The sequence below is a fragment of the Ovis canadensis genome, chromosome 3, assembly GCF_042477335.2.
Source record: "Ovis canadensis isolate MfBH-ARS-UI-01 breed Bighorn chromosome 3, ARS-UI_OviCan_v2, whole genome shotgun sequence".
NCBI classification, from domain to species: domain Eukaryota; kingdom Metazoa; phylum Chordata; class Mammalia; order Artiodactyla; family Bovidae; genus Ovis; species Ovis canadensis.
Genome location: NC_091247.1, coordinates 100,666,894 through 100,691,481, shown reverse-complemented (window position 1 = coordinate 100,691,481; position 24,588 = coordinate 100,666,894). Strand labels below are relative to the sequence as shown.

General features: G+C 46.5%; 2 protein-coding genes and 1 long non-coding RNA gene across 6 annotated transcripts in view; 2 read left to right on the top strand and 1 right to left on the bottom strand.

Moving 5' to 3' along the window:
* Positions 1-15,482, top strand: part of NPAS2 (neuronal PAS domain protein 2) — a 202,083-nt gene extending 186,601 nt beyond the window's left edge. For all 4 annotated transcript variants that reach the window (XM_069583822.1, XM_069583823.1, XM_069583821.1 and 1 more), the window contains 3 exons: positions 825-917; positions 11,076-11,241; positions 14,057-15,482. In XM_069583822.1, the coding sequence (XP_069439923.1) occupies positions 825-917; positions 11,076-11,241; positions 14,057-14,224 (427 nt within the window). In that variant the 3' untranslated portion in view covers positions 14,225-15,482. The remainder of the gene's footprint in view (positions 1-824; positions 918-11,075; positions 11,242-14,056) is intronic.
* LOC138437121 (uncharacterized) lies at positions 276-19,177 on the bottom strand. Its single transcript, XR_011255780.1, has 3 exons — positions 18,808-19,177; positions 15,860-16,145; positions 276-1,095 (listed from the first exon to the last, which is right to left on the bottom strand). It is a non-coding gene; the product is annotated as an uncharacterized lncRNA (long non-coding RNA).
* On the top strand, positions 18,371-24,379 carry RPL31 (ribosomal protein L31). Its single transcript, XM_069583828.1, has 6 exons — positions 18,371-18,550; positions 18,854-19,322; positions 19,733-19,839; positions 22,685-22,810; positions 23,927-24,039; positions 24,315-24,379. The coding sequence occupies exons 3-6, from the start codon at positions 19,733-19,735 to the stop codon at positions 24,344-24,346; spliced, it is 378 nt and encodes a 125-aa protein (XP_069439929.1). The 5' UTR covers positions 18,371-18,550; positions 18,854-19,322; the 3' UTR covers positions 24,347-24,379.
* The last annotated feature ends 209 nt before the right edge of the window (positions 24,380-24,588 follow it).

Sequence of the window (24,588 nt, the reverse complement as noted above, 5' to 3'; positions counted from 1 at the left end):
ACACTGTTCGTCTCGGCTCTCTGCTGAAGATGGAGGCAGAGTTTAGACAAATAGACTCTAAATCCTCTGCAGTTTTTTTAACTGAACTTTTTATTTTGTATTGGAGTCCCTGGTCGCTCAGCCGGTGAAGAATCTGCCTGCCAATGCAGGAGACCAGTTTCGATCCCTGGAGAAGGCGGTGGCAACCCACTCCAGTATTCTTGCCTGGAGAATGCCATAGACAGAGAAGCCTGGCGGGCTATAGCCCATGGGGGTCACAAAGAATCAGACACGACTGAGCAGCTAACACTTTTGCTTTTTTTCATAGAGCAGATTAACAATGTTGTGATAGTTTCAGGTGGACAGCAAAGGGACTCAGCCATACATATACATGTGTCCATTTTCCCCAAAACTCCCTCCCCCTGCAGGCTGCCACACAACATTGAGCAGAGTCCCCTGTGCTGTACAATAGGTCCTTGTTGGTTATCTATCCTAAATATAGCCGTGCGTACATGTCTATCCCCAACTCCCCAACTATCCCCTCATCCTTCCCCCTGGCAACCATAAGTTTATTCTCTAAGTCTGTGAGTCTGTTTCCGTTTTGTAAATGACTCATTTGTTAATCAACTCTGCAGTTGACCTCAGCTCATGAAGTGACAGAACAGGGCTGGGGTCTCGAGGCCAGAGGAAGAGCCCTGCCGCAGCAAGGATCCTCAGGAAGAGAGCAGCAGGGATTCCGTGGGGCCAGCCAGGAAGGGTGGGGCTCGGCAGGTGCGGATTGGCTGGCGGGTCCACAGCTTCGGTACTGATCACAGTCTCCCATCTCTGTCCTCCTCGGCTCAAAGGCTACTGCTGAGCCAGCCCATCCAGCCCATGATGCCCGGATCCTGTGATGCGAGGCAGCCCTCAGAGGTCAGGAGGACCGGACGGCAAGTCAAGTAGGTGGCCCAGGTTGGGGAGGGGTGGGGCAAAGAGCCGCAGCGAGTGGTCTCAGGCCGCAGGGTTTCATCTGCCTGGACCAGCCACACCCTTTCGAGTCGGGCCCTGCAGGGAGGATCCACACGTGCCCACACCTTTCTAAAGGACTCCTCCCCTTAGCTGTTCTTCCTCCATTTCCTGTGTCAAGAGAGAAAACTTCATGTCAGCATTCCAGGCTGAGAATAAGACCTGAAGGAAATAATTCTTTACATGCCAAGTTCATCACTGTCTTCCCGTCTGTGCAGGTCTAAGGGTAACATCCCGGGTCAACGGAGTCTTACAGAGCCTTGTCCCCCTTCCCCAGGGCCCTTGTGCAGCTCCGGCTGGCCGCCCGATGCTGGCAGATCCCCCACACGAGCTTGTTGCTCTATGGTTCCGAGGGTGGGCCCTGAGCTGTGACCCTGTGCAGACATAGGGCCCTTCTGCCCTCCCAGACATGGAGCCTTCTCCCTCTGCTGGCCCCGGGCTCTTCGCTTGCTGTCCCCTGTACCCGAGGCAGCTGTGCTGAGCCAATTTCATTATGAGGGACAGAGGTTTACTGGAGCCAGAGGAGAGAATCCTTGAAAAGCTGTTGGAAAATAGTTCCAAGCCCTTTGAAATAAAGCAGACACTGTGGTCATATAAACACTGGCTTCATCTGCGTCAGAAGTTCACAGGGACAGGGCTAGCTAATGAGGCCTGCGGTGCCCAGACGCAGAGGCCGTCCATTCATGCCCTGGCGGCTGCCTGCTTGAAGTCCCTCTCCTTTGTCCTCCTCCAGTAGTAATAGTCACAGTGATGATTACTGAGCATTCCTGAAGACTGGGGCCCACACCTACACCCATGAAAACCCTGTGATGGTGGGGGTGGGCATTGGGGGTGGCGGGAGCTGTACACTGCAAGGAAACTGCCTTTAAACTCTTGATGATGCTCTCCATTGCCTGGAGGGGTGCGCAGGATGTTGGTTTTGGTTTTGGACTATTCTTTCTAAATGATCCAGATAAGTGGAAACACAGAATCTTGTGACATCACTTTCCAGAGATGTTTCAAATGCAGGAAACTAGGCAAAAACAGAAATTCTTTCCTCTGAAACATCTAAACTATCATTTTCGGTCAACCCAGTAATTTATACCGTCCACGTCTCCCCGTCCATCTCCTCCAGACATGACCTAACACTCCGTCTTCTAGGGCAGGTCGGAGTCTGCCTCCCACACACACAGGCCCCGGAAATTTTCGAACCCCCAGTGCCTGTTACCATAAAACGACCCATGTAGAGATAGAACACTTCTAAAAATAAAAGTGGACTTCTCCACAGTATCTTTTTTAAAAAAGATCTTTTGTATGTAGACCGTTTTTAACATCTGTATTGAATTTGTTAGAGTATTGTTTCTGCCTTGTGTTTTGGTTTTCTGACTAGGAGGTATGTGGGGTCTTAGTCCCCCAACCACAATGAAACCCGCACCTCCTGCCTTGGAAGGTGAAGTCTTAACCACTGGACCACCAGGGAATTCCCTGTATAGTGTCTTTAAATACCTATCTCTGGGCTTCCGTGGTGGCTCAGATGGTAAAGAATCTGCCTGCAAAGCAGGAGACCTGGGTTTAATCCCTGAGTCGGGAAGATCCCTTGGAGAAGGGAATGGCTTACCCACTCCAATTTTCTTGCCTGGAGAATCCCATGGACAGAGGAGCCTGGTGGGGTATGGTCCATGGGGTCGCAAAGAGTCAGACACGACTGAGTGGCTAACGCTTAAGATTTCTTTCCTGGTCTGGACTCTTCCAGTTCAGTTCAGTTCAGTTGCTCAGTCGTGTCCGACTCTTTGCGACCCCATAAATCGCAGCACGCCAGGCCTCCCTGTCCAGCACCAACTCCCGGAGTTCACTCAGATTCATGTTCATCGAGTCAGTGATGCCATCCAGCCATCTCATCCTCTGTCATCCCCTTCTCCTCCTGCCCCCAATCCCTCCCGGCATCAGAGTCTTTTCCAATGAGTCAACTCTTCTCATGAGGTGGCCAAAGTACTGGAGTTTCAGCTTCAGCATCATTCCTTCCAAAGAAATCCCAGGGCTGATCTCCTTCAGAATGGAGTGGTTGGATCTCCTTGGAGTCCAAGGGACTCTCAAGAGTCTTCTCCAACACCACACTTCAAAAGCATCAATTCTTCGGCGCTCAGCTTTCTTCACAGTCCAACTCTCACATCCACACATGACCACAGGAAAAACCATAGCCTTGACTAGACGGACCTCAGTCGGCAAAATAATGTCTCTGCTTTTGAATATACTATCTAGGTTGGTCATAACTTTTCTTCCAAGGCGTAAGCGTCTTTTAATTTCATGGCTTCAGTCACCATCTGCAGTGATTTTGGAGCCCCAAAAAATAAAGTCTGACACTGTTTCCACTGTTTCCCCATCTATTTCCCATGAAGTGATGGGACCGGATGCCATGATCTTCATTTTCTGAATGTTGAGCTTTAAGCCAACTTTTTCTCCCAAATGGCATTCCCCTTGTTACTTGGCCATTATCATCAAGTACTCTTTCTTTAAAATAAAAAATACATATATTCTGTATAACACAAAATTTCCCATGTAGCTCTCTACGTGTACAGTGCAGGAGCAGAAGCACATCCACGTTTTTGTGCAGCCGTCACCACCTCCCATCTCCAGAACTGTTTGATCTCAAATTGAAGCTGTGTCCCCATTAAGCCCTAATTTCCTATTTGCTCTGCCCCCAGCCTTCTGCTTTTTGTCTCTTATCAGTGTGTCTTCTCTAGGTATCTCATCTAAGTGGACTCATACAGTATTTGTACTTTGTGATGGGCTTGTTTCACTCAGTGTAGTGTCTTTGAGGCTCGCCCTTGGTGAAACCTGTATCAGAATCTCGTTGCTTTTCTAAAGCTGAATGATACTCCACTGTCTGTATACACTGCCCCTAGTTTATCCATCCCCTATCAATGAATGTGGGGTTGCTTCCTGTTTTTTGCTACTGTAAATAACGCTTCTACGACCATGGATGTATAAATAACTGTTTCCGTCCCCTACCTTCACTTCTCTGGGGCATATACCCAAAAGTAGAACTGCGGAATCACATGGTAATGCTACGTTTACCTTTTTGAGGAAACTTCACACTGTTTTGTACAGCAGTTACACCATTTTCCCCTCCCACCAACAGGGCACAAGAGTTCCAATTTCTCCACATCCTCAACAATACTTGTTATGTACAGTCTTTTTTCGTTAATAGTATTGTAATGAAATGATACCTCATTTTGATTTCCTTTTTCTGTGACTGTGCTGGGTCTTTCTCGCTGCATGAGGGCTTTCTTTAGTTTTGGTGAGCAGTGGAGACTCTTTGTTGCAGTGCCAGGACCTCTCATTGTGGTGGCTGCTCTTGTGGCGGAGCACAGGGCGCTAGGCTCACAGACTCTGGCAGCATGCGGGCTCACGGGTATGAGGGCTCAGCATTAGCAGCAAACAGCCTCTGGAGGTGTGGTGCTCTGGAGTGCTTTCAGTTCAGTTCAGTCCCTCAGTCTTGTTGGACTCTTTGAGACCCCATGGACTGCAGCACCCCAGGCCTCCCCGTCCATCAGCAATTCCTGGAGCTTACTCAAGCTCATGTCCATTGAGTCAGTGATGCCATCCAACTGTCTCCTCTGACATCCCCTTCTCCTCCTGCTCTCGATCTTTCCCAGCATCAGGGTCTTTTCCAGTGTGTCAGCCCTTCACATCAGGTGGCCAAAGTATTGGAGCTTCAGCTTCAGCATCAGTCCTTACAATGAATAATCAGGGTTGATTTACTTTATTATTTTTTTAAATTTTTAAAATTTTTATTTTTACTTTATTTTGCTTTACAATACTGTATTGCTTTTGCCATACATTGACATGAATCAGCCACGGGTGTACATGAGTTCCCAATCCTGAACCCCCCTCCCACCTCCCACCAGAGAGATGGTTTACTTTAGGATGGACTGGTTGGATCTCCTTGCAATCCAAGGGACTCTGAAGGGTCTTCTCCAACACCACAGTTCAAAAGCATCATCTTCAGCCCTCAGTTTCTTTACGGTCCAACTCTCACATCCATACATGACCACTGGAAAAACTATAGCTTTGACTAGGCGGACCTTTGTTGGCAAAGTAATGTCTCTAACTTTTTAATATGCTCTCTAGGTTGGTCATAGTTTTTCTTCCAAGGAGGAAGCATCGTTTAATTTCATGCCTGCAGTGACCATCTGCAGTGATTCTGGAGCCCAAGAAAATAAAATCTCTCACTGTTTCCACTGTTTCCCCATCTATTTGCCATGAAGTGATGTGACCAGATGCCATGATCTTAGTTTTCTGAATGTTAATTTTTAAGCCAGCTTTTTCACTCTCCTCTTTCACCTTCATCAAGAAGCTCTTTAGTTCCTCTTTGCTTTCTTCCATAAGGATGCTGTCATCTGCATATCTGAGGTTATTGATAACTCTCCTGGCAATCTTGATTCCAGCTTGTGCTTCATCCAGCCCAGCGTTTCTTATGATGTACTCTGCATATAAATTAAATAATCAGGGTGACAATATACAGCCTTGACGTACTCCTTTCCCAATTTGGAACCAGTCTGTCCTTTCTTATCCAGTTCTAACTGTTGCTTCTTGACCTGCACTCAGATTTCTCAAGAGGCAGGTCAGGTGGTCTGGTATTCCCATCTCTTTAAGAATGGGAATACTCTTCCATAGTTTGCTGTGATCCACACAGTCAAAGGCTTTAGCATAGTCAATGAAGAAGAAAGTGAAAGTGAAAGTCACTCAGTTGTGTCCGACTCTTTGTGACCCCATGGACCATACAGTCCATGGAATTCTCTAGGCCAGAATACTGGAATGGGTAGCCTTTCCCTTCTCCAGAGGATCTTCCCAACCCAGGGATTGAACCCAGGTCTCCCGCACTGCGGGTGGATTCTTTACCAGCTGAAATAGATGTTTTTCTGGAATTTTCTTGCTTTTTCTATGAACCAGCGGATGTTGGCAATTTGATCTCTGGTTCCTCTGCCTTTTCTAAATCCAACTTGAACATCTGGAAGTTCTTGGTTCACGTACTGTTGAAACCAAACTTGGAGGATTTTGAGTACTACTTTGCTAGCATGTGATTTGAGTGCAATTGTGCAGTAGTTTGAACATTCTTTGGAACTGCCTTTTGGGATTGGAATGAAAACTGACCTTTTCCAGTCCTGTAGCCACGGGTGAGTTTTCCAAATTTGCTGGCATATTGAGTGCAGCACTTTCACAGCATCATCTTTTAGAATTTGAAGTAGCGCAACTGGAATTCCACTAGCTTTGTTCGTAGTGATGCTTTCTAAGACCTACTTGACGTTGCACTCCAGGATGTCTGGTTCTAGGTGAGTGATCACATCATCATGGTTATCTGGGTCATTAAGATCTTTTTTGTATAGTTCTTCTGTGTATTATTGCCACCTCTTTTTATTATCTGCTGGTTCTATTAGGTCCATACTATTTCTCTCCTTTATTTTGCCCATCTTTGCATGAAATGTTCCCTTGGTATCTCTAATTTTCTTGAAGAGATCTCTAGTCTTTCCCATGATATTGTTTTCTTCTATTTCTTTGCATTGATCACTTAAGAAGGATTTCTTATCTCTCCTTGCTATTCTTTGGAACTCTGCATTCAAATGGATCTAACTTTCCTTTTCTCCTTTGCCTTTAGCTTCTCTTCTTTTCTCAGCTACTTGTAAGGCCTCCTGAGACCACTATTTTGCCTTTTTGCATTTCTTTTCCTTGGAGATGGTCTTGATCACTTCCTGTATAATGTCACGAACCTCCATCCATAGTTCTTCAGGCACCCTGTCTGTCAGATCTAATCCTTTGAATCTGTTTGTCACTTCCACTGTATAATCATAAGGGATTTGATTTAAATCATACCTGAATGGCCTATTGGTTTTCCCTACTTTCTTCAATTTAATTCTGAACTTTGCAATAAGGAGTTCATGATCTGATTCAGTCAGCTCCTGGTCTTGTTTTTACTGACTGTATAGAGCTTCTCCATGTTCGGCTACAGAGAATATAATCAGTCTGATTTTGGTATTGACCATCTGGTAATGTCCATGTGTAGAGTCATCTCTTATGTTGTTGGACAAGGGTGTTTGCTCTGACCAGTGCATTCTCTTGGCAAAACTCTGTTAGTCTTTGCCCTGCTTCATTCTGTACTCCAAGGCTAAACTTGCCTGTTACTCCAGGTATCTCTTGACTTCCTACTTTTACATTCCAGGCCTTTTGATGAAAAGGACTTTTGTTTTTTTTGGTTTAGTTCTAGAAGGTCTTTTAGGCCCTCATAGAACTGTTCAATTTCAGCTTTTTCTGCAGTAGTGATTGGAGCATTTAGTTCAGTTCAGTCGCTCAGTCGTGTCCAACTCTTTGCAACCCCGTGGACTGCACCACACCAGGCCTCCCTGCCCATCGCCAACTCCCAGAGTTTACCCAAACTCATGTCCATTGAGTCGGTGATGCAGTCCAACCATCTCATCCTCTGTCGTCCCCTTCTCCTCCTGCCCTCAATCCTTCCCAGCATCAGGGTCTTTTCAAATGAGTCAGCTCTTCGCATCAGGTGGCCAAATTATTGGAGTTTCAGCTTCAACATCAGTCCTTCCAATGAATACCCAGGACTGATTTCCTTTAGGATGGATGGGTTGGATCTCCCTGCAGACCAAGGGAGTCTCAAGAGTCTTCTCCAACACCACAGCTCAAAATTCTTTGGCGCTCAGTTTTCTTTATAGCCCAATTCTCATATCCATACATGACTACTGGAAAAACCATAGCCTTGACTAGACAGACCTTTGTTGACAAAGTAATGTCTCTGCTTTTTGATATGCTGTCTATGTTGGTCATAACTTTCCTTCCAAGGAGTAAGCCTCTTTTAATTTCATGGCTGCAGTCACCATCCACAGTGATTTTGGGCCCCAAAAATAAAGTCAGCCACTGTTTCTACTGTTTCCCCATCTATTTGCCATGAAGTGATGAGATCAGATGCCATGATCTTAGTTTTTTTAATGTTGAGCTTTAAGCCAACATTTTCACTCTCCTCTTTCACTTTCAAGAGGCTCTTTAGTTCTTCCTCACTTTCTGCCATAAGAGTGGTGTTATCTGCATATCTGAGGTTATTGATATTTCTCCCTGCAATCTTGATTCCAACTTGTGCTTTCTCCAGCCCAGCATTTCTCATGGTGTACTCTGCATATAAGTTAAATAAGCAGGGTGACAATATATAGCCTTGACGCACTCCCTTTCCTATTTGAAACCAGTCTGTTGTTCCATGTCCAGTTCTAACTGTTGCTTCCTGACCTGTATACAGCTAAATCATACATGTGGATTTAGCACGTAAGCAAGCTTGTTTTACTCTGCATATAAGTTAAATAAGTAGGGTGACAATATACAGCCTTGACGTACTCCTTTTCCTGTTTGGAACCAGTCTGTTGTTCCATGTCCAGTTCTAACTGTTGCTTCCTGACCTGCATATAGGTTTCTCAAGAGGCAGGTCAGGTGGTCTGGTATTCCCATCTCTTTCAGAATTTTCCACAGTTTATTGTGATCCACACAGTCAAAGGCTTTGGCATAGTCAATAAAGCAGAAATAGATGTTTTTCTGGAACTCTCTTGCTTTTGCCATGATCCACCAGGTGTTGGCCATTTGATCTTTGGTTCCTCTGCCTTTCCTGAAACCTGCTTGAACATCTGGAAGTTCGCAGTTCATGTACTGTTGAAGCCTGGCTTGGAGAATTTTGAGCATTACTTTACTAGCATGTGAGATGAGTGCAATTGTGCAGTAGTTTGAGCATTCTTTGGCATTGCCTTTCTTTGGGATTTGAATGAAAACTGACCTTTTCCAGTCCCGTGGCCACTGCTGAATTTTCCAAATTTGCTGGCATATTGAGTGCAGCACTTTCACAGCATCATCTTTTAGAATTTGAAATAGCTCAACTGGAATTCCATCCCCTCCACTAGCTTTGTTTGTAATGATGCTTCCTAAGCCCACTTGACTTCGCATTTCAGGATGTCTGGTTCTAGCTGAGTGATCACACCATCGTGATTATCTGGGTCGTGAAGATCTTTTTTGTATAGTTCTTTTGTGTATTCTTGCCACCTTGTCTTAATATCCTCTGCTTCTGTTAGGTCCAGACCATTTCTGTCCTTTATTGAGCCCTTCTTCGCATGAAATGTTCCCTTGGTATCTCTAATTTTCTTGAAGAGATCTCTAGTCTTTCCCATTCTATTATTTTCCTCTATTTCTTTCCACTGATCACTGAGGAAGGCTTTCTTATCTCTCCTTGCAATTCTCTGGAATTCTGCATTCAAATGGGTATATCTTCCCTTTTCTTCTTTGCTTTTCACTTTTCTTCTTTTTATAGCTATTTGTAAGGCCTCCTCAGACAGCCAGTTTCCTTTTTTGCATTTCTTTTTCTTGGGGATAGTCTTGCTCCCTGTCTCCTGTACAGTGTCACGAACCTCCATCCATAGTTCATCAGGCACTCTGTCTATCAGATCTGGTCCCTTAAATCTATTTCTCACTTACACTGTATAATCATAAGGGATTTGATTTAGGTCATACCTGAATGGTCTAGGGGTTTTCCCTACTGTCTTCAGTTGGGGCATAGGCTTAGATTATTGTGATATTGAATGGCTTGCCTTGGAAACAAACAGATTATTCTGTCATTTTTTGATTATACCCAAGTACTGCATTTCAGACCTTCTTGTTGACTACGAGGGCTACTCCATTTCTTCTAAGGGGTTCTTGCCCACAATAGTAGATATAATGGTCATTTGAATTAAATTCGCTCATTCCATTTTAGTTCACTGATTCCTAAAATGTTGATATTCACTCTTGCCATCTCTTGTTTGACCACTTCCAATTTACCTTGATTCATGGACCTAACATTCCAGGTTCCTATGCAATATTGCTCTTTACCGCACTGAACTTTACTTCCATCACCAGTCACGTCCATAATGGGGCACTGTTTTTGCTTTGGCTCCGTCTCTTCATTCTTTCTGGAGTTATTTCTCTACTCTTCTCCAGTAGCATATTGGGCATCTACCCACCTGGAGAGTTCCCCTTTCAGTGTATGTCTTTTTGCCTTTTCATCCTGGCTTCATGGGGTTCTCAAGGCAAGAATACTGGAGTGATTTGCCATTCCCTTCTCCAGTGGACCACTTTTTGTCAGACCTCTCCACCATGACCCATTGTCTTGGGTGGCCCTAAGAAGCATGGCTCATAGTTTCATTGAGTTAGACAAGACTGTGATCCATGTGATCAGTTTGGTTTGTTTTCTGTGATTGTGATTTTCATTCTGTCTGCCCTCTGATGGATGAGACTAAGAGGCTTATTGAAGCTTCCTGATGGGAGGGCCTGGCTGTGGGGTGGGGGAATCAGGGTCTTGCTCTGATGGGTGAGGCCATGCTCAGTAAATCTTTAATCCAATTTTCTGTTGATGGACAGGGCTGGCGCTTCAGCTGAACCCAAATCCCTTTCTCTTTGGCTTCCTTCTTTTTCTGATCATTTTCCTTCACACTTTTCAGGAAGCTATCTCGGCTCTTAGAGTGCTTAATATGCTCAGTACACACATTAATTCTCTTGGCAAGAATCTTGCCCTTAACTTGTTTGTTTACAATGATGCCAACAGCATGCTGGGTAACACTGTTGACTCTCCCAGTTTTGCCATGGTAACATTTGTGGGGATTAGTTTGCCCCGTGGCGTGTGGTATGACTAGGGACCGAACCCGTTTCCTGCATTGGCAAGCAGATTCTTATCCACTGTGCCATCAGGGAAGTCCTCATTTGGTTTTGATTTGCATTTCCCTAATGACTTTCACGTGCTTATTGGCCATTTGTACCTTTTCTTTCCAGGATGTCTACTCAAGCCTTTTGCCGATTTTTTAACCAGGTTCTTTGCATTTGTTGTGGTGGTGAGTTGCAGAAATTGTATCTATATACAGCTGGATATCAACCTCTTTTTAGATATAGGACTTGCAAAGATTTTTCTGGCAGCTTTTTTTTTTCCCCCGGCAGTGTTTTCACTGCATGGAGAGAGTGATGTTCACAAGGTTTTAGCTCTGATGAAGTCCTGTCTGTCTGTTTTTCCTCTTGTCATCTTTCTTCTGTGTGTCACCAAACAGGTATCCGCAGAGCCAGGCCGTGTTTCAGAACCCGGATGTGCACACCACCAGCAGCAACGCCGCCACCCCTGTCCTGCTGATGGGGCTGCAGCCCAGCTTCGCCACCTCTCAGCCATCACCCCTGAAGCCTGCACAGGCCCAGCCGCAGCCTCCGCACTTCCTTCAGGTGGGGCTGGGCAGCGCCTGGGGAGGGGGAGACAAGGCCGAGCCCCCAGCCCAGGCCTGATGGGCCCTTCCTTCCATTCCAGGCTTTCAACGGGGTTCTAGGCGTCAGTATAAAAATAAGCCTCAGACAGATTCATATTTGAAAGTTTATCATTTCTAAAGTTCATCATGCTTCAAGTTGACAAAGTCTATGTATATACAGTATGAGAAACTTAGAAGCAGCTATTTGGCCTCTTGTTATGCGCTAAGAAGGTCCATTTTTTAAAAAGTAATTTTTATGATGGTGTCTACACTTTCTTAGAGCAAATATCAGACACTGATTGCCATGTCTGTTGGGCTTGTTAGTGTGTTTATATGCAGTATTTCATACAAGTAGAAAATTACATCAGGTTTAAAGGTTCACCAAACGTCCTTTAAATGAATGAGATAACATTGCATGAATTTGAGGCTTTCCAGGAAAATGTGGGGCATGTTTCATTGTGGTCACTTCTTTTTTTTTTAACATTTTATTTTATAGTGGAGTATAGCTGATTAACAATGTTGTGATGGTTTCAGGTGGGCAGCAAAGGGATTCAGCCATACACATACATGTATCCATTCTTCCCCAAACTCCTACTGTATCCAGGCTGCCGCTTAACAATGAGCAGAGTCTCCTGTGCTGTACAGTAGGACCTTGTTGGATATCCATTTTAAATGGAGCAATGTGTACATGTCCATCCTTAACTCCCTAACTATCCCTTCTCTCCCTTCACCCGCCCTGGGGACCATAAGTTCCTTCTCTTTCAAGTCTGTGAGTCTGTTTCTGTTTTGTAAATAAGTTAATTTGTATCATTTCTTGTTAGATTCCACCTATAACAGATGTCATACAATATTTCTCCTTCTCTGACTGACTTCACTCAGTATGACAGTCTCTAGGTCCATCCATGTTGCTGCAAATGGCATTACTGCATTCTTTTTAATGGCTGAGGAATACTCCATTGTATGTAGGTAATCTTGTGGTCACTGCTTACTTTAAGCAAGTACCACATGCACTGGAAGGAAGGGGTGTGAGCCAGTGGCTGGGGGTTCAGATGGGACAGAAGTGTCTGCTCAGGGTCTGGCCTTCCCTCCCACACATGCCCATGTGCCCCTTCCTGTCCAACGGGGCCTCCCCCACAGCCTCAAGCCCCTACCACAAGGCACAGTGTAGCTTTTGCTCCCCCACCCCCACCTGCCCCGCTTGGGCATCCTCGAAGCCATAGGTGAATGTGCAGGGTGACCAAGACGCAGAGTCCTCCTCGAATTCTAGATTGTGATTGAATTTCAAGGCGGCTAAACCAGCTACGGCGTAGTTTTCAGATCTCCCTGACACCACGTCTTGCTGCTGCTGCTAAGTCACTTCAGTCCTGTCCGACTCTATGAGACCCTATAGATGGCAGCTCACCAGGCTCCCCCATCCCTGGGATTCTCCAGGCAAGAACACTGGAGTGGGTTGCCATTTCCTTCTCCAATGCATGAAAGTGAAAAGTGAAAGTGAAGTAATTCAGTCGTGTCTGACTCTTAGTGACCCCATGGACTGCAGCCTAGCAGGCTCCTCCATCCATGGGATTTTCTAGGCAAGAGTACTGGCGTGGGGTGCCATTGCCTTCTCCAACACCACATCTTAGTGGGAGTTAACTCTGGACCTCAGCTTTGCTCCCTGGTCAGCTTGCAGGACCCTGGAGTGATCTGGGACGGGAACTGATGAGGGGAGAAGGCAGGGAGAAGTCAGGGGAAAAGCTAGAGGCTGCCCATCTATCTGTTCCTTCATTGGGAGCCACCAGCATGCTTGCACATGCCTGTTCCACCCAGATGCAGGGCTAAGGATGCAAGGAGCACTCAGGGGCCCTGAGCGCAGGGGGACAGGAGACGTCACAGAGAGCTGCCAGGCCTGGGTCAGTGTCAATGGAGCACTGGGGCTGGGGAGCCAAGGTCAAAAAAGGACGAGGCGTGGGGACGGAAACACTCCAAGTGTGGATGGCTGAGTGTGAGGTGTGGGGGGACAACGTTTCAACAACAGAGGCAGCCTGAGCCGAGGTAGAGGGGCAGATGTGCCTTGCACAGCTTTGGAAACAGAGTGGACCAGATTCCTTGGAGGGGCGATTTCATGGCTGGGAATAGTGCGAGGTGAGACTGAAGGTTCCAGAGTTAATGTCTGACCAGTTGAAGTTGTTGCGTCGGTTGTTCAGTCGTGTCTGACTCTTTGAGGCTCTGTGGACTATAGCCCCCACCCCAGGCTCCTCGATCCATGGGATTCTCCAGGCTGCAAGGATACTGGACTGGGTTGCCATGCCCTTCTCCAGGGGATCTTCCCAACCCAGGGATTGAACCCAGGTCTCCTGCACTGCAGGTGGATTCTTGACCATTTGAGGCACCAGGAAAACCCAGTGAGTTTCTGAGCTTCAAATTAGGATGCTTCCTGGCAGATGGCAGTATTTGGAAGTGATTCTGGAAATTGGGACCACCAGTGAAAAGTATGTGGACTACAGGCCTGTTTGGATGCTGTGCGGGCAATGACGTACATGGGGTGTCAGGTTCCAGGATCCAGTACCACACAGGCTAGTGGGGGCTCCTGTACATGTGCTCAAGAAACCATTTCCTGCAGCCTAGGCCCCCGGCCACCGGGCCAGGAGGAACCCCTAGTGCTGGCCGGAGAGCTGGGCTTCCTTTCCCCCAGGTCTTCAGGCAGGGGAGGAGGACCCTTCAGTCTGAGGAGGACTACATCACCGCCCCAGCCATTTAGGGAAGGAGTCCCTGAACCCCAGAACCTTCCCTGGAGCTGGTTCCTTTCTTTCCAGGTGCAGGTGCCAACCTCTCTGCACAGTGAGCAGCAGGACTCCCTCCTTCTCGCCACCTACTCGCAACAGCCAGGGACCCTGGGCTACCCAACACCGGGGCCCCCGCGCCCAGCCCGAAGGGTCAGCAGCCTGTCTGAGTCCTCAGGCCTCCAGCAGCCGCCTCGGTAGTGGCTGGGCACCTTGGTTGGGTCACATCAGCTTTAACCAATGGACGGACGAGGGGGCGGGTGGCCAAGGAGTTGGGGAGAAGAGTTTAAAGGACACCCCAACTTCCGTGCACGCCGCATCCATTTCAGAGCTCCTGGGTGGTGATCATGTCCGAGGGCGGCGGCCAGCGTGGACATGAGTGAGCAGGGAAGCTGGCCCTGTTTCCCCTTTCCCTGTGCTTCACAGCCACAGTCTACAACCATACCCAGACAGACCGTCCGCGGTCCCCAGCGGAGCGCATCAGTGCATCACTCTGTTCAGCTTAGACACGGAGCGTCTCTGCTGGGTCTCCCCTCCCCCCAGCGTGGACCAGTCTGCGCCACGTGCCCATGGGCTCATTGGCCTTCACTCTCCTGACCCTCTTTCCTCGGAGAAGCACCCGGTCAGCGATGTCTTGAAAGGAAAGAAGAGATGACTTTTTTTTCTCTCATTATTTTTAGATGATCATTTCTGTCTTAATTTGCACAGCTGCACAAGGAGATAACTTAGGCACTTTCCTTTTTTTTTTAAATCAAGTCTCCTGACTTCACGCGGAGACCCCAGTAACAAAAACAGCCCACCAATCAGAAAGCAAAGCTGGGCATTATTAACCAGACTGCAGCCCCTCACCTCCCACCCTCCCGCCTAAACCCTAATGGAATGAGACTCTTCTCCCCACACCGTTCTGGTGATCGGCTTTTTTTTTTTTTTTCTTATCCTGAATGTAACACTGGACTGTTTTCTGTTGACTTCCCGGTGATTGCGACTACAAACGTGGACTCAAGGCAGAGTACAATTCTGCAGGTGACGTTCTGGGATTTCGACAGGACTCGAGGACTGTGAAAGGGAAGGTTTTACAGGCCAGGCAGGACCCCAGGAAACCCCCCTCCCCCCATGCTGGCCCTCAGCGTGAGGGTGCCGCAGCTTTCTACACATCTTTCCTGACCAAGACCCAGGAGTGGATTTTCCTTTTCAAAAATGCACTTTGCTTTTTTTGTATGTTTTGTTGAGATGTTTCTAAAGAGAAGATTTTATGTAATTATAAGACGAAGTGTAGTGAATTGTACAGCCGTTGTAATAAGGAACTATTTCTATATAAAATAAAATTGTATGGATTCTGTGTAAATTATTTTGTATCTGAGACACCAGTTCCTTTCCCAAAATATAAAAGGATAAAAGTTTTCTTGTGTATTTCTGTGAGTGGACATTTTGTAATAAATTAACAAATTTGTATAATTTCCTTTTGAGGCAGTTTCTGTACCTTGTTCTTGATGCATTCATACCTCTCTTCGTCAGTAAACTTTTTTTTTTTTAATTTCAACACGTTTCTAAGGATAATCAAAAATGCAGAAAAGGTGGGAGCGAGCAACCAACAATCTGGGTAATGGCCTTAGGTTTTTTGAGCTCACATGCCTCTCAGCCTATTGGGATCCTGATCTTTATTTTAAAGACTGTGCCAGAAGAAATCAATGGTTCTTTTAGAAATGATAGCAAAACAAAATGACAAAACCAGAAAAAGTTCCTGGAAATATCTCTAACTTAAAGAGACATGGGTAATCCATAGAGATGACCAAGCCATTATCCACAGAAGCAGGTATAGCCCATAAGTAAACTCACCTGGGCTAGGGTTCCATGGCCTCTTGCTTGCCAGCACTTACGCAGCAGTGATGCACCCAGGGTTTGTGTGTCTGTATGGGAGACCTGTGCACACGCCATGTGGATTGGGGAGATACAGCAGACGGCACCCCCTTTTCCATGAGGCTTCAGCACGCTGGCGTGAGGGTGCGCTGGCACACTGAGACTGAGAATCACTGAGATGGCAACGCTCAGCAGAGCGCGGTCAGAGAGAACCAAGTTCCCCTGCTTGTTCCGTCACTGGGGCTCTGTGTTTCTACCTGCCTCCCTGTAAAAGAGAGAAAACCTCTCTTCATTCTCTGGCCAGGATCAGTTTTCAGCGGCCTAAGAGGCTGCCACGTAAATACATCAAAAGGAGTTTTAATTATTCACACACACAATTGCGATATGAATTACATGAAAAAAAGGTAAGTCTAAATATTTTGCATATCTTAGGATCATTTACTCTCAGGAATCCAAAATGGGCCCTTTTTAAAACAAAAATTCTGTGTGACACTAGATAACCTATTTTGTAATTTAACTGTTTGGTAAATTCAAAGGTTTCCAGATCTCATATTTCTGTAAAAGAATTTGAATTTTAATTGGCTGTCAGAATCTGCACTTCTAAATAGAACAAATTTTTAACGGAAACAGCATATTTGTTGTGCTAGGATTTTCCAGCTGGAAGCCATTAGAAGAGGGTGGACTATGTCATGCTGCTAAATTAATTTAGTATTGCTTAAACTTTACACATGTTCACAGTCTGGGTAAACTCAGAAAACTCTTATTGAGTACATTTCTTTAAACCCACATAACATCAGGGGAAGTTTAATCCTTAAACTTTTGATTCATTTAATTGTGCTGATTTAAAGACTGTTTTGCAAACTTGTCATGACTTTTCTATTTAGAAACTATAAAATCTTGGCTCATGAGAAGTGACTGAAATATGAACTCTGAAATATACCAAGCTTAAGAATATTTTAAACTAACTCCACTAAAATGTAGTATCTTGTCTCTAACAGCAACTAATGCCCATTAAATTAGGGTTTTGTTTGTTTGTTTATACCATTGTTTATACAATGGTATATCGCAATATGGTGAAATGGCCAACTGTGAGAAGTTGCTAGGCCATGATATGTTGGACTCTGGCTGAATTATCTGGTAAAATGTGGGTGTTCAGTAAAAAAATTGCCTAAGTTTCTCCCTTCACTTTATGTGAAGCCTAGAGGTTTTAAAGTCAGCCATTAGTAACCAAGACAAACAACAAATCTGAGTCTTCCAGAGTAATGGCATGTGTGGCTTTTTGGATACACACGTATGAACTTCATACAACGCCTATGTGCAATAGTACAAACAACAGCATACTTCTGTAAGCATGACATGGTTGACTGAATGGCTGAAATACACAGCCTTGTGGCATCTGTGAAGCACCTTTATTTTTCCAGGGGAAGAAAAATCATTAGAAAAAAAGGAAAACCTTCTCTAGGATTTTTGTCTATCCAGCCAATGTCTAGCTATGGGAGAAGCAGGGTAACCCATCAGCGCATTCAGTAAAATAATATGTGCCTTAAAATATATACTCCAACTTGGGTAACCACTTTATACGCACTTAAAAGGTCCTGAATTTAATGTAATTTAATCCTTTAAAATCATCTGCCCCTCCTGATGTCCCCATCTCTTTCAGTGCAGCCATGAACTAACCCATCCAGACAAACTGAAAAACTGTATCCTCCATGCTGGTGAGTCCATTTCTGTCAGAGAGGATTTAGGACATGGAAAGATAGTCACCACCAACTGTACGCCATTTAATGTCCAATTTACTAATTTATGGGGCTTCCCTGGTGGCTCAGACCATAAAGAATCTGCCTGTCAGATGCCCTGGAGAAGGGAATGGCTACCCACTCCAGTGTTCTTGCCTGGAGAATCCCATGGACAGAGGAGCCTGGCGGGCTACAGTCCATGGGGTTGCAGCGTTGGACTAAAGGGACTAATACTTTCACTTCAACATTTCCCTCATTAATCATATGCTACTTAAACAACAAATAAATCAATATTTAGGAATTTACAAAAAAAAATTTACCCAGTGATGAAAAGAGATTAGATATTAACACTTGTTATTACAGTAAAATCTTGTCTAATACAGATTTCTTAAAAGTTGTACAGGACCCACAAAATGTAACAAAACTAAGTATCTTTACATCAAAGCTAGTTGCAAAATATGACTATCAAAGAGCTAACTTGTGTTCTACTCCAGGCTCATCCTAACACCTTCTCAGTGCTCCAGTTTTTTTCTTTCCTGATTGGAGAATTCTTTATAATTCTCATCATTTTTATTTTCTTTTTTCTTTTTTTTTAAACTTTTAATTTTATATTGGAGCAGAGCCGATTAAAAGTATTGTGATAGTTTCAGGCAGACAGCGAAGGGGCTCAGCCATACATGTAAGTGCTCCAGTTTTCACATACTATTCTAGGGTTTCAATAACTCAATCCTCAAAATTTTTACATCCTTCCTAGGTTGAAAGATTTTTACCATCCCCTTGCCCCTCCAGAAGAGAATGCAGTCTCTGATCAGCAGCCGGAAGGTCCAGAGTTCTGAACCCGTGGGTTTGGCATGCGGACCCGAGACTTGGCCATGAAGTCTGTCAACTCACACCTGACCTCCTGGCATCAGGTTCCTCCCTTTTCATTTTCAAGGTACCTACTTTACACCAGGTGTTAGATAAAAGCGCTGCTTCCATTGCTGTTTTTGGGTCATTCTGTTGTGATAGAGCTAAAAACATATTTAAGGTCACGAAATCACATTGATTTCTCCAATATAATAGACTGCACACAGTATTTTACTCTCTCTTTCTAAGGTGATTTTATCAACTACTGTCTCCTAAATTGACATTTCATATAGTCAGTTACAAACTAGCGCTTTTAATTTCGAAACGCTTCTTCTGCAAACCCACCTCTGCTCTGCCTCCCTCGTAACCCTAACCCTCTGCATCTCTGCAGCTAGCTGATCGCTGCCGCCGGGAAAGGCTCTCTGCTCCCTCCAGGCCGGGAGGCGCGTAGGTCATCTCCGGGCTGCCAACCAGGCTCACAAGTTCAGGCAATGCTGGCTGAATCACTGAGCGACTGGGCGAAACAGAAAGGCATCTTCTCTGCCTACCCTGGCACGGTCCACCTGGGGACCAGGATCCCATTTTCTCTGAAGACTTAAACGCGAACCACAAGCCCCTCCCACCCTCGTTGGCGCGCAGGAGGTGGAGACCGACGATAAGAAGCTGCGAGGGAAAGCGCGACGCCCGAGGCCCCGCCCCAGAGGCCTTCACGCCTTTTTCCCCACGGCGCGCGCTGCTTGCGTCACAGCAGCGCCTCTTCCTTCCCCCGCCTCCAGGTAACCCGGAAGTTGTACTTGCGAGGCTGCTTTCCTTCTCCCACAATCCCTCGCGCTCTTCCTTTCCAACCCCGGCCCTGCAGGGTGAGTATGGCTGTGGAGTTTTGTCTGTAGTAATCCGGCGCCATCCTCTACCTGGATTGTGCTGACCAGGCCGGCAGGCTCTGTCCTGAGCTGGCCTGGGACCCCGCGTCCCCGGCGCACGGGAATCTGCGCTGCATTTAAGGGCTCCCTGAGCCTGAGAGAGAGCGGCCAGGCTTGAGGGAACCCGAGCTGCAAGGGTTTCCGGGGCGGGGGCACCTAAGGGATACGGATACTTGGGCCGCGGGGTAGCCGACTTGTGTCTACCCAGACCTGGGGCTTCAGGGACCTGGCCGGACCTTCTGTCCCCGGAAACCGTACCGAGGGCGGCTCCGTGAGGCCGGGCCGGGAGGGAGGGCTTCACAGGTTTGACGCACTCGCCCTGAGCTGCTTTGTCGCCTGGGTTTGTTTAGATGGCTCCCGCAAAGAAGGGCGGCGAGAAGAAGAAGGGCCGGTCCGCCATCAACGAGGTGGTGACAAGAGAATACACCATCAACATTCACAAGCGCATCCATGGAGTGTGAGTACCCCTGCGGCCTGCCGCTGCCCCTGCTGTTGGGGGCTCCCGAAATCACGGTCTGGTGGTCCCTGAGTCTGTCTAGCTTGAAGGCTGGGTGGGCCAGAAATTACGCATTAATGCTGCGAAAGCTCAAGTCTGTTTCCATGGACCCTGTTTAAGCTTTATAGGATTTAAAGGGAAATGCCTCCGAGGTTGATACCTAGAAACGGGAGATAGAACGGTGAGGTTTCTGGGAGAGCCAATTTGGGGAGATACGGAGGTGATTAAACCAGTCCACTCGTTGCTCTGTCGTTGAATAAAACCCTGGCAGGCCTGAGGGTTGTGCAGGAGGGAACGCTGATGTTTTTAGGTCTTTGTAGTCAGGTTCACTAGTTAATTGAAGCCGGACCGGCCAAGAACATGAACGCTGTGATGCGGTTTCTTTAGTTTCCTGACCCACACAGATGGGTACTGATACTGGGAAAGTCGTAATACTGGGAATGAAACCGTTGTAGAGACCAGGAAAGGATGTGTTGGTGGAGTTGTTTGCTGGGAGGACACCTGGAGGTTGTGCATTGGCGATCCACAGGAATATTGGGGGTGATTTCCAACGTCCAGGTTCTTGGTGGTGGTCTCTGGAGGTTTGGTGGTAGTGCCTTTCTTCCCTTTTCTGCACATGGTGCTGACTAGTGATACTGGAGACTGCATCTTTTCTTGAATGCTGCTGTTGGGAGTTTTTTTTAACAGCAAACGTTGCCCTGCAAAAATTTCTTGACTGGCTTGGTCGGTCTCTGCTGTATCTGGACAGCTGATTTTGTGAGGGACCTACACGTGGCAGTGACCCCTACATGTGGCCTGGCACTCCAGGCCAGGTGTTGATCCATGTGTGAGCTAGGCAGTATTGTGTATGTGGAGTCTTTCCATTTGGGGTGTGGTGGATTCATGTGGGGAGCACATTGAGCACATAAGTGTGTGTTGGGGTCTGTGGGTTCAACAGGAAACCGAAAGATCCTGCCCTCCTAGCTTAGGAGGAGGAGGTAGACAAGCAACCAGAGGGAAAAGGGTGAAGAGTGAGTCCTAGGGTGATGTTTTACAGGCCACACAAGTTAACCAGGCCTTAGAAGAGTGGGTGTGAGCCATTGCAGGTGGATGAGTTTTTCAGGCATTTGTGTTACAAAAGCCCTAAGTGAAGACCTTCACAGTACTGAATGAATGGGTTTTTAGTTCCTGATGGGCAACAATTGGCAGTTCTTTGTTCGTTCATTTTACCACCTAGGATTTCACATTCTTGTGTTTTTCTTGCCTCTGCAGCTGATCTCTGTTTCTCCTCACATCCCATCCTCTTAATATTGAGTCCAGGACTCAGCCCTTCTCTACCTATGCTTGGTAATAGCAGCTAGTTTTAGGGCCTCTTATGTCCAGCTGCTGTTAAGATGCATACAGTTTTTAACAGGCATTTCAAATTTTACATAACCCTGAGCCAAACTCCCTGTGTCCATGCTGCCCCCACACACTTTCCAGGTTCCCTGCAGCCTTCCCTTTTTGTTGGCAAGTGAGCATGTCCTCTTGGGTCTGCCTTCCTCAGCCTGAGTACACTGGTCCCACCACCAAGAAAACAAGAACTGCTTCCTTGATGGACTCCTGGTTCCCTCCTCCACTCCAAACACCTGGGCCTCCATTGGCTTCCCATCTTACCATCTTAAGAGGCCAGAGTTCTGCTGTGATTCTACATGGGTTGGCTACTTACTTAATCAGAGCTGGCAAGTATTTGATTCAGGGCAGCCGTTTGAGCTTAGTCTTACCCACCCCCATAATGCTTTTTCTCACAGGTAGCTAAACAGGCACCGTCATCTTTGGATCTTGACTTCAGTGTCTGTGGCCATCTTAAACATGCAGTCCCCTTCCTTATTCCTCTCCTTTCTCTGGTTTTTTCTTTGTAGCATTTTTTTTCTGGGTGGTTAAATATTTAAGTGAAGGAAGCTAGCTTGTTTGATGGGTTCAAGGAGGCTGGGGAGGTGCTGGATATGGTAACTGATATGGCTCTTCTGACATTCACAGTCTGTTTAACTTTTGGTCTCTGCCCCTACTTGGAATAGCCTTCACTTAACCAACTGCTTGATCATTTCAGCCATTAATAGAGTTCTGCTTTCTCACATTTTGTATTTAACTGAAAGCATGAAATTCAAGCATTGGAGAAGGAAATGGCAACCCACTCCAGCGTTCTTGCCTGGAGAATCCCAGGGATGGGGGAGCCTGGTGGGCTGCCGTCTATGGGGTCGCGCAGAGTCGGACACGACTGAAGTGACTTAGCAGCAGCAGCAGCAAGGAATTTATGTATCCTTATCTAAACAACAGGTTAATAGTGCCTGATACATGCTGAGAAATCCGAAGCGTTAACTGTTGGCCTTTTGTTTTTTGAGAGGAAATCGGTCCATCTCAAACCCCTTGTCTTTAATCATAGACCAAGTTAATAAGGGACCTTTAAGTTAGTATTGAGTGATTGCTGAAACCTGATGACATAGTGTTTACTTCAGTGCTGTGTGCTTTGTGTTCAAGCATATTCTAACCTCTGATCTCTGTAGCAGATGGTATCAGAGCTTGAGGGTATTTTTGCTTTGTCAGAAAAAGAGAAAGGGTTGTCCAGTGTATATATTAGCATCTTTTAAGGATCATAGAGCCCTTGTTCTGCATTACTGGAAGTAGATTGTGCGTAGAAGATTACGATTGTGTAACTGGCAGGCATGACGTGGTGGTGAAGGATTACTCCTGTGTTGTTAGAGGTTTAGTTTAGATTTGTTGTATGAAAACTCGCTGTATTGTATGTTTAATTTTCTACTCATTTCATTTACTTACTTTTGAATCTCAGGGGTTTCAAGAAGCGTGCCCCTAGGGCACTCAAAGAAATCCGGAAGTTTGCCATGAAGGAGATGGGAACCCCGGATGTGCGCATCGACACCAGGCTCAACAAAGCCGTCTGGGCCAAAGGAATCAGGTACTGAGTTGTCTGGGTGTGAGACAGATTTCACCATTCCACTGAGCTAACACACACGATGTATAAGAAAAAGATGATGTAGCCGTGGCTCAGGGAGTAAGTAGGGTAGCATCTGTGGGGAGGCCTTCTAACTTGGTGTTACTGAGACCTGGAGGAGTCAGCAGTGTGCGGATCAGGTAAGTGCATCACACACAGAGAACAAACGTGACCTGGGAACACAGTTGGTTAAAGTGGGGTAGACAGTGTGATTTGAGGACAGTGAGTGAGGATGGACTTGGGCAGCAGGCAGACCGTGTAGGTCATGGTGTGGAGTCTGGCTTTCTCTAGGCCGAAGAGCAGTGTCCACGGTGGGGGTGGGCTACAGGCCAGAGACTCCTAGCAGTTACACAGTGCACAGAGTGGCCAGCCACACACAACACACACGAGAAATGGTGCGGCCAGGCCTCAGCGGCGCTCAGGCTGCGAAGTCCTGCTTGTAGGCAGATTTGGGGGTTACTGTAAAGCACAGTTAAGGGGCCAGGGTAGAAGTGGGGCCGGAGGGTTTGAGACAAGCAGGGTGGGGGCACTGTCTGCATCTGGGTGGTCTTTTTAACACTGGGGTTGGATGCAGAGACAGGGACCTGAGCTTTAGCCCTGCAGTGGGCTGTCGTGGCGGGGATTGTCTCATGAAGGAGCTGTCTGTGGGCTCCCTTGAGATGGGGAGAGGGGTGTTCCATGAACTGAGAGAAGTTTCAGGTCAACAAAAGAGTGGGTGCAGTCAGCTGTGATGCTGCTGAGGAGGTTGGTGAGCTAGGAGGAGGATTGTGTGCGTGAGGCCGGGAAACTGAACATTTAACAGTCGGACGTGTTCACCTAGTGCTGCTTGGGATTTAACGTAGCTCCCATAGCCAACATTTATGACATTTTGCTGAGGTCACTGCTTGGCAGTGGTGGCTGCCAGCTGAGACAGGTACATCCCAAGCATGCTCAATCATGTCAAACTTTGTGAGACCCCATGGACCCTTGCCAGGTTACTCTGTCCATGGGATTCTCCAAGCAAGATTACTGGAGTATTCTGGTATTGGGTTGCCATTTCCACCTCCACATCCCAAGACACCTGTGTTTTCTATTTTTCAGGAATGTCCCATACCGGATCCGTGTGCGGTTGTCCAGAAAACGTAATGAAGATGAAGACTCGCCAAACAAGCTCTATACTTTGGTTACCTACGTGCCCGTCACCACTTTCAAAAGTAAGGTCTACTTCATTTTTTAAATCCTTGGCCCTGTTAGAACCTGAGTTCATTCGTTTAGCAAAGTAGGGATGTAAGTAAGAGGCATAGTCAGTAAACCTTTTTTTGGGAAAATGCAAAAGGATACAGAACACGTCTGTATCTGGGTTGGGAAAGGTCATTCAGAATAATCCTTGCCTAAGCCCTTGCAGAAAAGGTTCTTGTGTGAGCGTGGGATGGGGGGGGGGGGGGTGTGTGTGTGTGTGGAAGGTGACCGGCTGTCGCTTCTTTTGCAGATCTACAGACAGTCAATGTGGATGAGAACTAATTGCTGATGGTCGAATAAAATTACTGAACTGCCTTCGCATCTTGATTTTCCTTTTCTAGTTGGAGGTAAAGTAGGTTTGTGTATCTTAAAGCATTTCCCAGTTACAGGGTCATCTGGAGAGCATGTTCCAGCTGCCATGCCTGGACCCCTTCTCCTAGCAGTTTTAAAAGACTAAACTGGTAGGCTTTTGAGGGTCTTAGATTTAATGAAAGAGGTACAGTTTGTCGTTTTTAGCTCAATTA